The sequence below is a fragment of the Chiloscyllium plagiosum genome, unplaced genomic scaffold, assembly GCF_004010195.1.
Source record: "Chiloscyllium plagiosum isolate BGI_BamShark_2017 unplaced genomic scaffold, ASM401019v2 scaf_13056, whole genome shotgun sequence".
Classification (NCBI taxonomy): domain Eukaryota; kingdom Metazoa; phylum Chordata; class Chondrichthyes; order Orectolobiformes; family Hemiscylliidae; genus Chiloscyllium; species Chiloscyllium plagiosum.
Window position 1 is genome coordinate 3,364 of NW_025215150.1, and position 18,237 is coordinate 21,600.

The 18,237-nt window shown below is 41.4% G+C and overlaps 1 protein-coding gene across 1 annotated transcript in view; it reads right to left on the minus strand.

Moving 5' to 3' along the window:
- Positions 1–1,627: 1,627 nt before the first annotated feature.
- LOC122548176 (transmembrane protein 71-like) overlaps positions 1,628–18,237 on the minus strand; it is a 51,972-nt gene continuing 35,362 nt past the window's right edge. Inside the window, exons 5-8 of the mRNA XM_043686725.1 lie at positions 15,460–15,535; positions 15,300–15,364; positions 15,126–15,193; positions 1,628–3,884 (exon numbers count right to left, since the gene is read on the minus strand). Coding sequence (XP_043542660.1) covers positions 3,849–3,884; positions 15,126–15,193; positions 15,300–15,364; positions 15,460–15,535 — 245 coding nt within the window. The 3' untranslated portion in view covers positions 1,628–3,848. The remainder of the gene's footprint in view (positions 3,885–15,125; positions 15,194–15,299; positions 15,365–15,459; positions 15,536–18,237) is intronic.

Below are 18,237 nucleotides of genomic sequence, written 5' to 3' on the forward strand. Positions count from 1 at the left end.
GGGGCTGTTTTCCCTGGAGCGTCAGAGGCTGAGGGGTGACCTTATGAGGCGCATGAATAGGGTAAATAGGCAAAGTCTTTTTCCTGGGGTTGGGGAGTCCAGAACTCGAGGGCATAGGTTTAGGGTGAGAGGGGAAAGATATAAAAGAGACCCACGGGGAAACGTTTCACACAGAGAGTGGTACATGTGTGGAATGAGCTGCCAGAGGAAGTGGCGGAGGCTAGTACAATTGCAACATTTAAAAGGCATCTGGATGGCTATATGAACAGGAAGAGTTTGGAGGGATATGACCCGGGTGCCGGCAGGTACGACTAGATTGGGATGGGATATCTGGTTGGCATGGGCGGGTTGGACCGAATGGTCTGTTTCTGTGATGTACATCTCTATGACTCTATGACTCTTCAACTCTGATCTACCCATTAGTAACATTCGGGTTAGTCTGACTTTAATTCAGCTTCATATTCCTGCATACCCATGGTGATCTTTCATCTCCTTTTTCCAATTGTCACAAAGCTGTTCCTTTTCTCAAGGATACTGTGTCCTTGGTTTTTTTTCAAACGGTTCATAAACAGCTCCTGGTTCCAATCAGTCTGGTTTGGGACAGAGATGAAAAGGATTTTGAGACCTTTTGTTTATATGTAAACAAATGAGACTTCAGGACAAAGTGGTCACGTTTTAGAAGTGACCTGTATAATGAAAGGAGAGTGGTCAGCTCTCTCGCTGAGCAGTTCAGTCCAGAACTAGTTAGAGGTTCAGCTGTGTGGGAATGGGTTGCAAAAAACTCTCTCTCCTTCTGCCCTTCTAACTTTATTTTTACTGTTTTTAAGGGGGTTTGCTTATTGGGGCTGCTGTGTATATATAGAATAGCTAAATTAAGTCTTGATTTGGAGATGCCGGTGTTGGACTGGGGTGTACAAAGTTAAAAATCACACAACACCAGGTTATAGTCCAACAGGTTTAATTGGAAGCACACTAGCTTTCGGAGCGACGCTCCTTCATCAGGTGAACTATAACCTGGTGTTGTGTGATTTTTAACTTAATCAAGTCTAGTTTGGATGGACTGAGTTCTGTCGGGGTTCTTCTGTTCTTTGTGTTTCATTGTGTAATCTTGTGAATACATTTTTGTCTGTTTTAAAACCTGGTAGTCAACCTCGCTACCTCACTCTGGGTAATTTTCACTGTACACTTACCAAACAAAATTGTCAAGTTATGATCTGGAGCTGCCTGCTTAAGAATGTTTTGAGTGGTCTGGCCTAGTCCATAACGCTATCAAGAATCCATTAATACCTTTTTTCAGAAAATGTTCATAGATTCTGCCTCCACTACTTATGAGGAAGAGAGCTACAAAGTGTCATGACAGCCCGTTAGGAAAAAAAAATCTTTCTATCTCTGTCTTAAGAGGGCAACCCTTCATTTTTAAACAGTGATCATTAATTCCATATGAAGGTTAAGAGAATAAATCAAATTGATTTGAGGTGAGAGGGAAAAACAATCTTCTATTACAGTTGAGCAAATAAATCCATTCTAAATAAAACTTGAAAAACTGCAGCTGTATTACAGCCCTGGTGAATCGATCATCAAATCTGCTTTGAATCGATGGCACAAATCTTGAAGGGCATTATCGAGGTCGGTTTTAAGCAATTTATTACAGACTTATAGCGAAAGAAAAAGAGAAACAAATGCAAATAACTTTTCAGATAGACATTAATATGCTTATCAGTAACATTAATAGCATTTTGTGTTTGCTTATTCTTAAATGATATCTTTCAGTAGTCAAACAAATTCCATTGTTCATATTTAGCATGTTCAAATAATCAATTCATTAGCAGGGATACGTCTATATGGTTCCAAAGTAATAACCCGGACGTTAGAAATTTAGAAACTCGTTGTGTTAACCAAACTCGAAAAGCCCCAATGTACAAAATATTGCCCAGTATCCCTCATGGATTCCCACTTTAAAGCTGATGGATCAGTTCTCTATCTGTTCCAATCAGTGGGGATGCCACACAAAATGAAGGCAACCCTTCTCACAGTTAAAACTGCACTTGGTCTCCAGCAGGTGTTTTTGTGATTACGATGACCCATGCTGTGTCGAGAAAAGATTCTGTGACAGGAAGATTAGTGAAGATGTGTGAAGGAGATTTCTCTCCCTGTTTTCTCTTTCACTTTTCATGCCAAGCTCAGAGTGGCAGTTAACCTCTTCAGAATCTGGACAATGCTGGCACTACTTATCGACTCTTACAAATGAACAATTATGTTTTCCACCAAACTTGAATTCAATGCCCTAGCTGCATTCAGTGCTTCCGCACAGTGGTTCTGTGGTTAGCACTGCACCACAGTACCAGGGACCCTGGTTTGATTCCAATCTTAGGCGACAGTCTGTGTTGAGTTTGAATGCTCTCCCTGAGTCTGCATGTGTTTCTGCCTAATGCCGTGGTTTCCTTCCACAGTCTAAAGCTGTGCAGCATGGATGGATTGGCCATGCCTGCAGCGTCCAGAGATATATAGGTTCGGTGGATTAGTAATGGTAACTGTGGGGTTACAGGGATAGAGTGGGAATCTCTTAAGAGGGTCGTTGCAGACTTAATGGGCCGAATGGCCTTTATCTGTGCTGTAGGGATTCTATGTTCAGCAGGAGATTTCCATGGCCATGACTATCTGAAACAAACATATCACTGGAGTCTATTAGTTACGTTGGATGCTGCCAAGGCCCTTTTACTCCCCACCTCTGTTGGGAGGTACAGTGGTGAATGCTTTAAGGAGGTTAGCTGGAGATGTGAGAACTCTGAATGCAGTGCTCTTGAGATGGCTGTGATTGGGAAGAAACTGTTGTGCACTTCCTTCTGGAATGCGCCTTTGGTAAGAGATGCAGTGGCTTTTGTTGAGTTTAATCTTGAGCAACTGCACTGTCCAAACCTCTCTAAGCTGGTGCAATAAAGTTTGGGGCAGCGGCCTAAAGACCCCACTTTGAAAGGGCATGGACTGAAACTCTCCTGGCATAACCCCCTAAGGCCGGAACCCAAACAAATGCCCTTGGACTGTTTGCATCAGTGAGTTTGATAAGTGGCAACATCATCATGGATAGGCACATATGCCTAGTGACTGGTGCTGGATGTTGGTTCTATGTGGGCACTGATCAGCAGGAAAGCAGAATGAATGATATCAAACAAAATGCTAAAGCTGGATCTGTAGCCCAGCCCAATGATTTAAAGAGATGCAGTTCTCTTAAATCTAATATCCACATCATCTATAATAGTAGTAGCTGCCAGCATCTTTAATTGTCTTTCTCTCTTTTCATAAGTGAGGCATAGTGAGCTAGTGTGGCATCATTATAGGAATGCTCATGCTGCATAACAGTCACTATCTCATAGACAGAATGGTTGAATGTATGTGAATTGTGATGCTGCTTGTATTATTTGTGGCCTCCACCAACTGAACACAAAGAGGTCAAAAGATAATGGACACAAGGACAACTAGGATTAGCCAAGGATAAGTCTCTGCCACATTTTAAGAGTCTTTCATCAGCCATTCCTCCATGGAGACCATTGAAATGGCTCAGTATGGAAATGAAGCGAGGTGAGATTTAAAGATCATTTGAAGCTAGATGTGTAAGGGCAAGAGAGAATAGTTTCTTATATTCAAGTCCATTTGACATTTTCATTCTCCTTTAAAAGAGCATCTTGCTTTCTGAAATGATTTAACCACTTGGTTTTCTCTAGAATTGTGAAATGAGGAACCGTGCTTAAGATCAAGAGAGAAAGGATCATTGCGTCTCCCGTCAGTTCAACGTGATGTGCTTCCCACTTGTCAAAATTGTCAAGACTTTTCCAACTTCATCCCTAGTGCTGCTATGAAGCAGTTCGTATATAATTGTTCTTCAAATTCTGTTTCAAGCAAAAAAAAAGTTACAATCATCTTGTTTACGTTCTGCCCAGGGTACTGTAATATTATAAAACTTTCAAACAGTCTATCTGAGAGAGAAGGACACTTCACATTCAGTCACACCCCATTTAAAATTGGATTTGGTAAAAAGAATTCAAGTTTTAATTTGACTGACTTCCATCTTTGGCAAAATAAAGTCATTTTTTGAGTTTGATTTATTGTCACACACCAAGATGCATTGAGAAGTGTTGTTTGTGTGCTATATAGGCAGTTGGTATTATACAAAGTGCATCAGGGCAGCAAAAGAGAGTGCAGAATACAGAGTCACAGCAACTGAGGAGGTGTAGAGAGTAAAAGAGAGCAGAATTAACATTTGGGAGGTCCATTCAAAAGTCTGACAGCAGATTGAAAGAAACTGTTTTTGAATCTGGGTTTCCTCCGGGTGCTCCGGTTTCCTCCCACAGTCACAAAGATGTGCGGGTCAGGTGAATTGGCCATGCTAAATTGCCCGTAGTGTTAGGTTAAAGGGGTAAATGTAGGGGTATGGGTGGGTTGCGCTTCGGCGGGTCGGTGTGGACTTGTTGGGCCGAAGGGCCTGTTTCCACACTGTAAGTAATCTAATCTAATCTAATCTAATCTGTTTGTATATGTATTAAAACTTCTACATCTTCTACACAATGGTTATAAAATGTAATCACCATAAGGTTTGCTCAACCAATCATAGATTTCATGGGAATTAACTATATACTTGAGCAATTGATGGATTTGGCTGTGATGTGTCCGGCCAAACATTAATTAGGATCATATTTTAACATTTGCGCGATTATTTCACCAATTTCACACAAAATTTGTGTACTCTTTTCTCAATGTTCAGCGTATCTTCACACAGACCTATAGAGTGTGCTGAGAGATGCATAATTTGTATCGAAATTAATACCATTTTGGCATTTAGATATCAAAAAATAGTGGCAAATGGGAGTTGGTTATTTTTCTGAACGGTTTCTTTAAAAAAAAAATCAGTCTTTCCAAAAAGTGGCTTATTCCAGTATGTTTCAAGGAGCAGATGACTGCACACCCCGTGGTCTTAATGGAAAAAGCTTTATACTGTGGTGCTTACCACAGGTTGAGTAAACATCTAAGTCATTTGGCTTGATTTCAGTTCAGAAAAATTCTGGATAGGTGAGCTTTTTTGATAAGATCTCAGTTCAAAACTAAGTTTTCAGCTGAGCTCAAATGATGGGAATTTTGAGTTTAAAAATAGGCAGAAGCTTTGTTTTGCTGTGTGATTTAAAATGATTCAAAATGCTTCCTTTAGCTTGGTTTGCTTTTTTATTCTCCATTTCTTCTTTTGTGTAAAAACTTCTGTCGAAGAAAGTCTGCTGGCAGATGCGATTATGTCCATGATTAACTACCATGTTAAATAACTAACTAAAACAAAAGAAAAGGTGGGGTGCTGCATTTTGGAAAGGCAAATCAGGGCAGGATTTATATACCTAATGGTAAAGTCCTGGGGAGTGTTGCTGAACAAAGAGACCTTGGAGTGCAGGTTCATAGTTCCTTGCAAGTGGAGTCTCAGGTAGACAGGATAGTGAAGAAGACCATTGAGAATATGGGTGTTGGGAGGTCATGCTGTGGCTGTACAGGACATTGGTTAGGCCACTTTTGGAATACTGTGTGCAATTCTGGTCTCCCTCCTGTGAGAAGGATGCTGTGTAACTTGAAATGGTTCAGAAAAGATTTACAAGGATGTTGCCGGGGCTGGAGGATTTGACCTGTGGAGAGGGGCTGAATAGGTTGGGGCTGTTTTCCCTGGAACTTTGGAGGCTGAGGGGTGACCTTATAGAGGTTTGTAAAATGAGTGGCATGGGTAGGGTAAATAGAAAAAGTCTTTTCCCTGGGGTGGGGGAGTCCAGGACAAGAGGGTTTAGGATAAGAGAGGGAAGATTTAAAAGGGACCCAAGGGAAAATATTTCACGCAGAGGGTGGTGCATTTGTGGAATGAGCTGCCAGAGGAATTGATGGAGGCTGGTGTTATGAAGTTGAAGGTGTGTACTGTACTTTTAAGAGAGGGTGAATGCTATTCTGAACTGAGAGATTACAAGCACCTATGTATATAGCTAGATGGCAGTCCTAGAATTTACTGGAAAATTGAAAGTGCATAACATTTGACTGTGAAATGGATATCTGAGCTTTGGTTGCTGTTTTGACAACACTTCAAATTTAAATTATGTCCCAGGATACTAAAACCCAATTGAGTTTGAATTTATTGTTTTGCCAACATTGAACCAAATGTGACAATCTGATGTTGGGAATATAAAATGCCGACATTTTGAAAATTAGAGAGACAGCAACTGCCATCAAGAGAGACCCAAGAAATTAGGAAACGCTCTCTGTCACAAGTACCTTTTCATAAGAACCATACTTGCAGTAAAAAGAAAGATGACTCAGGGGATCTTCAGCCGGAAGAAGACAGAGACCAAAGACAACAGCAGCTATATGGTTTTGGAATTAAGTTGATGTAATTTCAATAAGTGTCTTATTGGAAAAGCATATTGTTATAGAGTTAGAGGCAGGTAATAAGCAGTTAAGAGAAAGGAGGGCTTAAGAATTGTGAATAGTTGTTGGTTAATGTTCACTTTTAGGGTTATAAAATAAATTGATGTTATTTTCTTCAAATAGTGGAATTTGGGAGTTCTCTGTCACTTATATTTTAACAGATTACAGTCCGAGGTGAGTTTTTCTGGGTGTTTGTTTTATTAATAGAGGGGTTCACCATTGTGTCATTACACCAGTACAATTACAGCATTTAAAAGGCATCTGACTGGGTATATGAATAGGAAGGATTTAGAGGGATGTGGGCCAAGTACTGGCAAATGGGACTTGATTAATTTAGGATATCTGGTCAGCATGAATGAGTTGGACTGAAGGGTCTTTTCCAACAGAAAATATAATCCTAAAATCATTCTTGCAAAATGTTGCTTAATAAGACAAGACCTCATTAATTAATTAACAGAAAGTAAGCAAAGCTCACGCTGCAGAACCCTTCTGAATTAGTTTCACGAGAACTTGTAGGTTTTAATGCATATTAAAAATGATTGAACTGTAGTAAAGACTCAAAAGGAACAAATAATTCTCAATGCTTAGACAATGAAACGGACTTCAAATAATGAGGCTACTGGGAACGTTAGTGCAATCAACAAAACTGCAGGGTTATTTCCTATTTTAAATGAAACATTCTCTTTGAGTTCCTCCCCTCCCAAGGAAAACCACCAGAGCCCAGAAGACAGGCATGGAGAGGGTGACCTTTGGCCAGGCCTCTGTTCACAGTGTTCTGCATCAAGCAGATTACACTTAAATGACTGCATTTCAAAGTCAACTGTAATGTTGTCTTTGCTTCTGGCACAAGCATAGTGGGCTTCAAGGAATCATGCTGTACAGAAGGGATCCTCCAGCCCATTGTGTCTACACTGACTATGAAAACTAAATCTACACTACTCCCACTTTTGGCCAAAAGGGTGTAGGATAGTGCAGTTGGCTAAATAACTGGCTTGCAATACAGAGTAATGTTAAAAGCATAGGTCAGTTCCTATATCAGCTGAGTTTACTGTAGAGGACTCTCCTCCTAAGCCTCCCCCACCCACCCCCACCTGAGTTGTGGTGACCCTCAGGTTAAAACAGTTCAAGTTGTCTCTCTGTAATTAGAAAGTGGCCCTCTGATCTGGTAGGACTGGCAACTTGACTTTTACTCCCACTTTCTAGTAGTTGGCCCATAGCCTTGAATGTTACGACATTTGAAGTGCTCATACAAGCAATTTTAAAAAGGCTTTAACAGTTCCCTCCCAGGCAGCGCATTCCAGATTCCCACCACTTGATGTGAGAACCATTTTCCTCAAATCCCCGGTAAACCGCCTGCGTTCCACTTAAACATTGTGCCCTCTTTTTATAGGCCATTCAACTAGGGGGAACAGTTGCTTTCTATCTACCCTCTCCGTGTCCCTCATACATCTCAAATCAAGTCCCATCTCACCCTTCTTTACTCTGAAAGAAAACATTCCAAGTTTATCCATACTCTCTTCACAGCTAAGCTTCTCCATCCCGGGCAACAACCTGGTAAATCTCCTCTGCAATCACATCCTTGCTTTAATATGGCAACCAGAACTGCATGCAGTATTCCAGCTGTGGCCTAACCAAAGTTCTCTACAGCTCCAACATAACCTCTCTGCTCTTATAATCTATGCCACAAATGATAGAGGCAAGTGCCTTCTTAACTATCCCATTAACTGGAACTGCCACCTTCAGGGATCTGTGGACAAATACCCCAAACTTCCTATTGGTCTGAGCTTCCCAGCATCCTACCATTCTTTGAGTACTCCCTTGTCTTGCTACTGCTTCCAAAAGGCACCATGTCAGGGTAAAACTCCATCTGGAACCAGTCTGCCCATCTGATCAATCCTGTAATCTCAGACCTTCTTCACTAAGTCAGCTGGCCAATCTTTGTGTCACCCAAATTTACTTTTCTCATTTCCACGTTGTCATCTATATCATTTACTGTATATATCTTATAGACCTGAAGAAGGGTTACACCCGAAACGTTGACTTGTTCACCTTTTGATGTTGCCTGGCTTGCTGTGTTCTTCCAGCCTCCTGCCTGTCTATTCCAGTCACACAAACAACATTCTATCATTACTTTCTGTCTCCTACCAGTCACTGAATTTTGGATATAGATTGCCAAGTTATGTTGGCTTACATGTGTTTTTACCTTCTTTATCAGTTTCCCACATGGAATCTTGTTAAAGGCTTTGTTGAAATCCATATAAACTGCACTACCATCTACAAACTTGATCATCTCCTGAAAAAAATTCAATTAAATTTGTTTGCCAGGACCTCCCACTGACAAAGCCATGCTGACTACTTCTGATCAAACCTCTCCTCTCCAAATGAAGATGAATTCTTTCCTTCAATTTTCCCCAATAATTTTCCTACACTGATGTGAGATTCACGAATATGTAATTCCCTGATTTAGCTCTACCATCCTCTACTGACCAGATAGCGGATCAGAACCTGTGTCCTGATGTCAAATTGCTCAAGAATCTCACAGTCCTGCTTCTGGAATTCTGTACCTACACCCTCCTTCTCCAAAGTGAAGGCAGACACCCTACCAATGTCCTCTGGTTCCATGCACAAGATTGTCCCCTTAGTCCCGAACATCTCCTACTCTTTCCCTGGTTATCCTCTTCCTCCACTATATTCATAAAATACCTCTCTAATCTTACCTGCCAGTGTTTCTCATGCTCCCTCTTTGCTCTCCTATTTGCTTTTTGAAGATTTCCCCTTCACTTTCTACGCAACAGTAGGGGGTCTATCGATTTGAACTTGCTTCTAGCCAGCACCATTCCAAAGACCAAATGGAAAGGTGAAGGTAGAAAGTATCCAACTGTCCAGCTCACCACCCGATATCCAATCCTATTGGTTTCAATGGGATTCAATGGAGTATGTTGTGTGATGCTCACCACTACTAGCTTGGCAGGTTCCAGTATTTTGCTGCCACCCCCATGATTTTCTTGACTGTGTCTAAGGACATAACTGATTTAAACTGGTACAGGAAACCCATTCATGACTCTACCGAGAAGAATGTCTTATCTTAAACAAGATGTAGTTTACTGAATTTATTTTTTATTGACACATGAGATGTGACGTCACTAACTGTACAAGCATTTATTGTCCATCCTTGAGATGGTGGTGAGCTGCATTCTTGAACCGCTGCAGTCCATCTGCTGTAGGTAGATCTACAATGCCAATGGGAGGGACTTCCAGGATACTGCCCAAGCAACAGTGAAGGAAAAGTGGTATAAATTCCAGTCAAGCTGGTGATTGGCTTGGAGGGGAACCTGCAAACGTGGTGTTCCTATACATCTGCTGCCCTTGTCCTTCTAGGTGGGCGTGGTTGTGGGTTTGGAAGGTACTGCCTAAGGATCTTTGGTGAACTTATGTAGTAAATCCTATACATGGTATAGATTGCTGTTTCTGAGTATTGGTGGTAGAGGAAGTGAATGCTTGTGGATGTGGTACCAATCAAATGGATTACTTTGTCCTGGATGGTGCAAAGCTTCTTGAGTATTGTTGGATCTGTCTGCACTCATCCAGGCAAGTGGAGAGTATTCCTCACACTCATGACTTGCATGATGATGGACAAGCTTTGATGAGTTAAGTGGTGAGTTACTTGCTGCAGTATTCCTACTCTCTGATCTCCTCTTAGCCACTGTATTTATGTTACTAGTCCATTTGAATTTCTAGTCATTCGTAACCCCTAAGATGTTGATAATGGCGGGGGGGGGGAGGTTGGGAGTTTGGTGTTGGTAGCACCATTGAATGTCAAGGAGCAGTGATTAGATTGCCGCTTATTGGAAATGGTCATTATCTGGGATTTATGTGGTGCAAATGTTACTTACCACTTTTCAGCCCAAATCTGGATCTCGTATTTAGTAGCTCTCATGCAGCAAGATCTGGACAAGTTCCATTAGTAAGTTAGACATTGTATTTGAGGCTATGAGGAATCATGTGAAGAGTCTGACCTCTTCAAGATCCAAAGACGTTCCGCCATTTCTCTGCCCAAGTCCTTACGTGGTTATCAAATTGGGTTTGTGCTTAATGCATTCTCCAACAATAACCCTTTCAGAACCTTTATATAACACAGCAGCATGAAATACAGGTAGATGATGTAATAATACTCATTTTGTTACTGTTTGTGATCTTTTTCTCCACCTCTCTACTATAAGTTCACCATCCTCGCTGGTGATGTTGTCCATATAGCACAGAAAATATACCTTTTTTTGCAAACTTTTTTAGTTTTTGATTATCTCTGTCCATTACCAACCATAAGAAAAACAAAATTACTCTTTACCTTACTATACACAAGCTTTGGCAATTAGTTGCTGATAAAAAACAGTTCTGAAACATTAAAAACGTCTTGGATACATCTTAGCAAGATCTATTTGCCTAGAAAATAAATAAAATACTATTAAAATTTACCTCAGTCTTGTTTTGTTGTGATTTCCTTTAAAAAAAACATCACAGATTAGTTCAATAAAAACTACAATTAATGTAGGACCTTACTTTTCTATTACATAATATTTGATATGACTGTGACAAAGGTGTCCTTGCCCTGTCCATTTTTGTCATTTATTATTTTTTTAGGATCTATTGCTGATCGCTAATTTCCCTTGAAGCAGCTCAGCCATTTAAGAAGATAATTAAGAGTCTAACATATTGCTGTAGATTTGGCAACATATGTAGATTAGGCAAGAGCAGCAAAAAGAAATTAGTGAGCCAAATGGGGTTTTATGACAACTGATGATAGTCTTATGGTTAACATGATTGAGATTACAGTTTCCAGAATTGTTAATTGAATTCAAGTTCCATGAGTTGCTCTGGTGAGTTTTGGAATCATGTTAATTGGTAATGGAGCTGAAAATGTGTTGCTGGAAAAGCGCAGCAGGTCAGGCAGCATCCAAGGAACAGGAGAATCGACGTTTCGGGCATAAGCCCTTCTTCAGGAAATGAAGAATTGGTAATGGAGAACAAGGAAATGACACAGCAATTAAACAATGACTTTAGTTCGGTCTTCACCAAAAACCCTTAAAGAAAAAGAGTCAGTACAGACTGCCAAAAGGCCTGGTTTGGCTCTGCGGCAATTCTGTTATTCTTTGCATGCAAAAAGGCGGTGGCCATTTCACATTTGTGTGCACATCTGGATGAGTCTGTTTCATGTGTCTGTTTACCAAAGATGCATGCAAAAACAAACATCGAATTAATGACCCTGTTTGCTCTTCCAGAAACTTATTGGTCTTCTAATGCAAACAGCTGTCAATTGTGAGATACAGCATTGAACTGTATATCACTTGCAGTAATTTCCAATTCGTCATGTTTTGGAAAGCACTGTCACAGAATATGCATTGACTAACAAGACAAGGGAGCACTGAGAATATGCAGTGAGTAATTTCAGCCAGAGATAAGAAATATTTTTTCAGGGTGGTGAACCTGAATAGATTGATTTCATGGGGTTTCAAGGAGTAGGAGGACAGACCTGGAGTATGGTGTTGAGATACAGGATCAGCCATGGCCATGCTTAATGGCAGAGAAGGCTCAATATGTCAAAAGGCCTGCTCCTACTCCAATTTTCTGATTTATATTTCATCTGCCCTAATATCACATCCTATATTTGGTTCGATACTGCACTTTGGTACATTTGATGGCATTCAGAACTTTCATCACTGCAGCATTTTTACTTTCAATTTTGTTCTGAAGTAAAGGACACCTGCCAAGATGCATTCATATATATATCGTACGCCATAATATCATTGCTAAGTGACGTTTTGTATATTTAAACCTTTAGAGCTTCAGGGGGCTGTTGAGACAGCAGAGGATGTTACTAATGCAGAAACTGTACCACTTCAGGAATAAGAAAAAATGGACGAGGGGTCCTGCTACTCCTAGCCTTCTTCCTGGCTGCTATTAGACAGATGAATGGACTTTCTAACCTCAAATAATGCTTTCTTGCTAACGCAGAATTTGCCGAGAGCATGCCCTATGCAATATAACCTGTATGCCTCTGTCTGAGTCTTTTTGGTCTATACATCATAGCATACCATGATCTGCTTGTACTATTTGCGAACAAAGCTTTTCACTCGTTACACGTGACAATCAATCAATGGGAACTTTAGCACTTGACTTTTTAGACCTTTTGTGCTGTAATGCTGAGTTGAGCTTCCTCTTGACAAAATATATCTTGTGAGTCAATAAAACAACATGGCATTCCGATGTTAACCATTGCGTCAATCCTGGTCACTGGCTGGAAGGCCCACACAAACCTAGCAGTTCCACTTTAACTCTGCTACCAAGGCATGCTGCTAAAATCCAAAACAAATGCCAAAACTGGAACGTAGCCAATATACCTCAAAGCATTCAGCCAATAACCTCTGATACCTTTGCCGAACAAAAATTGAGCAATGCTGAAAATGTGTTGCTGGAAAAGCACAGCAGATCAAGCAGCATCCAAGGAGCAGGAGAATCGACGTTTCGGGCATGATCCCTTCTTCAGGAAAAATTGAGCAATCCCAGTTTTGAAATGGCCGCGACAATAAGGTGGGGGGGGACAGTTCCTGATTTCCACAACTCCTTCTGTGAAGTGATTGTAATATCACAGAGACCTGAGCTCTCATTTAAGAATATTCCATTTTCTTCAGGAGTGTCTGTCAACTCCTTTAATTATCATAACTGAAACAGTTAGATTATCTTTTAATCATCTCTGTTCAGGGGATCTAAACCTAGTCTCTGCAATGTGTCCTCATAATTGAACTGTTTTAGCTCTGCTTAATTCTCATATATGTAAACACTATACTCCCCACTATCCTCCTTCCTTTTATATTCGTATTTTTAGAAATTTATTTTAATGGTCATTTTATTTATGAATGGAGGCATAAAGAAAGGTACAGTGTTTATTCTTAATGCTTTAATTTAACTTGCTGATGAGGGACGAGGATGCAAGTACGATTCTTACATTGAGTTTCATGGGACAATCTGATCCACTTAAGTTTCACTGAAAGATCCACTTTCAAGAACGCGACTTCAATTTTAAGCCAGGAATTGCCACTGCTCAGAGTTCCATCCAGCTATAAATGTAATTACCACAGCCTTGTTTCTATTGGGAATGAGCTGAATCAGCATTTATTGCCTATCCCTAAATGTCTCAGAGTGGGTAATAGTGAGTTGCCTTCTTGAACGGCTGCAATCTTCAGAGTGTAGGAAATTCTAAAATTTTGACCCACTGACACTAAAGGAACATTTTTCCAAGTCAGACTGGTGAGTGGCTTGGAGAGGAACGTAGAGGTAATGTTTCCTGTAGCTGGTACTCTTCTTCTTTTAGATGGAATTGGTCATGGGTTTGGAAGATGCTGGCAGAGGACCCTCGGTGAGTTATACCAATGCATCACATTGATGGCACACACTGCTGCCACAGAGCGAAGTACATAAGTGTGGAAGTTGGTGGATGGGATACCAATAAATTGGGCTGCTTTAACCAATATGGTTTTGAGTGTCTTTAGTATTGTTAGAGCTGAGCCCATCCAGATAAATGGGGATTGAAGGGCAGGTGGTTGGGGAGGAGTAGAGAGCAAGGTGGTGGTATATTCTATCATGCTCCTGATGGACTGTGTAAATGTTGAACAGGCTTTAAGAGTCAGGAGCTGAGTTATGCACTGCAGGATTCCTGATCTCTGACCTGTTCTTTTTTTAGATTAGATTAGATTACTTACAGTGTGGAAACAGGCCCAGTCGCCTGAGGCAGGAATTGAACCCGGGTCTCAGGCACTGTGAGGCAGCAGTGCTAACCACTGTGCCACCATGCCGCTGTTTTTTGAGGTCACAATATTTGAATGGCTAGTCCAATTCAGTTTCTGGTTAATGGTGATCCTGGGATGTTGATAGTAGGGAATTTGGAATCATAATACCACTTAATGGTGAGAAGCAACAGTTAGATTCTTTAATTAGCTGGAGATGGCCATTATTTGGCTTGTGTAGTGTGAATGTTACTTTCCACTTGTCAGCCCAAACTGTGATGTTGTCCAGGTCTTGCTGCATTTGAACTTGGATCGTTTCAGTGTCTGATGAGCCACAAATGGTGCTGAACATTGTTCAACCATCAGCAACAGCCCCACTTCTAACATTATGAAGGAGGGAAGGCCATCTGGTCCCCTTGAGAAAAAGGCCAACATGACCATTTATTTTAATCACTTTGGCCCCATTTCTGTTTTCATTCATGGGATGTGAGCATCAATGGCTAGGCCAACATTTTTTGACCCGAGGTCAGTCAATCATATTACTGGTCTGAAGTCACATGCCTGGCAGACAAAATGGGAAAGAACTTTTTCCTTCCCTGAAAGGAATTAGTGAACCAGCTGGGATTTTATGACAATTGACAGTAGTTGCATGGTAGCCATTTGGTTACCATTTATTGCCATTCACAAGCCCATTGCTCACTCACTGCTTCTAGTTTCTCATCAATGATTGAACTTGTTGCCAACAGGAACAACAGAACGGAATAACTGGTAAATCCGGGAGCTCAAACTCATAAGCCATGTTTGGGATTCAAGTACTCTACTCTACTGCTCATCTCCTGCAATCCCTATCCTTTTGGAATTAAATGACCAGTGGTCCCAAACTAAAATATTTGCAAATTGCTGTCCTACCTCAGATTGTACATGGTCCAAGATATTGTGAGATTTAATAAAGCAGGGATATGCAGATTTTGCTGTGTCTGTTTAAAGGGAAAAAAAAGATTGTGAATTAGAATTCAACTTCTCCAAAAGCCTGTTTTTAAATAAAAACCTTTCCAAGGGTGGTCTGTACGAAATATCACTTACGCAGCACAGCTGCAAACACCAGCATAGTCATGAGTAACGCAGCAACCGCTCCTCCAAGAAAGCACCTGTTCAACAATAAACACATCACACTGATGGTCAAAGAGCAAGTCACAAAACGCATGGTCAAAATCCACCTTCAGAAATCTCAGAATTACCATACCTTGCAAACACGGCGACACATATTGAGAGGACCAAAATGATCAGGTGAAAAAAGAAATTCTTGACAGTCATAAAATCTGAAATAGAGCCAGTAAAACACTTTCAGTGGTACAGGTAGTAGAGGAGGTTTCAGTTGCAAAGAAGTGCTCATCTAAATGTAGCATGAAAAGTTATTCAATATAGCTATTAATTATGGAGATCAAACTGTATTTTACAAAGTTTATAAAGGCATCTTCCCATCTCAAATTCCATGTCCATCAGGTTCTGGATTTCATTCTTGTTGTCAGGCAGTAAGTATGTAACTCGGGCAAATGAGAAGACATATAAAAATCAAACACACAATGTATTGGTCATTTTTGTAACTTTCAGCATCGTCTTTATCTTTACAACAGAAATCTCACTATTGTGAGAGTAACAGTGTAAACCGAGTTTCAGACCACAAACAGGTGTGTTAATTTTTCTTACACACAGAACACAAAGGAAACACTCCCATTAGGGTCTGAAGAAAACCTCTCGCCCTTGCTAGTTGTCAGTAGAAGGATTAAAAGTTAACTGCTTCCAAATTCGGCCAAGAGTCGAGATGATTGGAGAATTTCCTTGTCAATCATTCCTAGAGATTACTTTGATAGAAGTAACTGAATTTTGTGTTTTGATTTTATAATATAACTATATTTCACGCATTGATTTTTTGCTGGAGAAATACTGTTGCTATGCACATTGGGATTATTTAATGATGTTTCTGAGTAAATTAAAGGTCACACTGCACCTCCAACTCATTGATTAGCACAGTCAATAGTCACACCCTTTAAAACTGTGTCCATTTTGTAAACAAGTCAGAGCGAATGGTACAGAAAGGTCTCTCAAAAGGAAGGTGGCAGGTAAGTGCCCACGCCCCCTGAAATGAAAGATTAACTTTCAGGTTACTGTTGCAACAAAAGAGGAGCAAAAATAAATCTTAGGGGCATTAAGACCATCAGAAAATAGAAAGATGGTAATTTTCCGGATTGGATTACAAAGAGAATGCTTACTCTCTAATGGGTTTGGAAAGGTGGTTCATTGTGAATGATGGAGAAAGTGAGGACTGCAGATGCTGGAGATCAGAGTCTGGAGTGTGGTGCTGGAAAAGTACAGCAGGTCAGGCACCATCTGAGGAGCCGGAGAATCAACGTTTCAAGCATAAGGCCTTCATCAGGAATGGGGCTTATGCCCGAAACATTGATTCTCCTGCTTTTCGGATGCTGCCGGGCCTACTGTGCTTTGCCAGCACCACACTCTCGACTCATTGTGAGGGTGCCCAACATCAGGCAGCAAATTGTGGCACCTTTCAAGATTCCTTTCTAGAAATCGCAACACAAATAAAGTCATAGAGTCATAGAGATGTACAGCATGGAAACAGACCCTTCGGTCCAACCCGTCCATGCTGACCAGTTATCCCATCCCAACCTAGTCCCACCTGCCAGCGCCCGGACCATATCCCTCCAAACCCTTCCTATTCGTATACCCATCCAAATGCCTCTTAAATGTTGTAATCGTACTAGCCTCTACCATTCTTCTGGCAGCTCATTCCATACACGTACCACCCTCTGTGTGAAAAAGGTGCCCCTTAGTTCTCTTTTATATCTTTGCCTTCTCACCCTAAACCTCTGCCCTCTAGTGCTGGTCTCCCCCACCCCAGGGAAGAGACTTTGTCTATTTATCCTATCCATACGCCTCATGATTTTATAAACCTCTATAAGGTCACTCCTCAGACTCCGATTTTCCAGGGAAAACAGCCCTAGTCTATTCAACCTCTCCCTATAGCTCAAATCCTCCAACTCTGGCAACATCCTTGTAAATCTTTTCTGAACCTTTTCAAGTTTCACAACATCCTTGTTCCAACTACTTTTCTTATTTCAAAAGTATACCTTATTCATAAAATAATTTGATGGTCTGTACAGTTGGACATGCCATACATATGAAAACATTCCATTTCCTTGCATACCGAAACAGAGTAATCATTCCTATTTACAGGTCAGTACAATTACATTTTTAGCTGAGGCGTCAGCAGAGCCCAAATGACTGCGTGGGCCCCCTGTTCTTCTTTAGGCAGGCAGATGTTACACGGTGGTCTTTCCCCACCGTGCCTTGGCGGCAGCTGCCCCAAGCTTCAGCGCATCCCTCAACACGTAGTCCTGGACCTTGGAATGTGCCAGTCTGCAGCACTCTTTCGGGGTCAACCCCTTCAGGTGGAAGATCAACAGGTTTCGGACGCCCAGAGAGCGTCCTTCACCGAGTTGATGATCCTCCAGGCACAGTTGATGTTCGTCTTGGTGTGCGTCCCGGGGAACAAGCCGTAGAGCACGGAGTCCCGCGTCACGGCGCTGCTCGGGACGAACCTCGACAAACACCACTGCATTCCTCTCCAGACTTCCTCTGCATAGGCACATTCCAGAAGGAGGTGTGTGACAGTCTCGTCCCCCCCACAGCTGCTGCGATGGCAGCGTGCAGTGCGGCTGAGAGTCTGGGCGTGCATAAAGGATCTCACAGGCAGAACCCTTCTCACCACCAGCCAAGCCATGTCTTGGTGCTTGTTGGAAAGTTCTGACGATGAGGCATTCTGCCAAATGGCTTTGACAGTCTGCTCAGGAAACCGCTCGATAGGATCCGCCCTCTCCTTTTCCCGAAGGGTCTCAAGGACACTACGTGCTGACCACTTCAGGATGGACTTGTGGTCAAAGGTGTTTTTCTTCATAAATTTCTCCACGAAGGACAGGTGATACCGAACGGTCCAACTACTCGG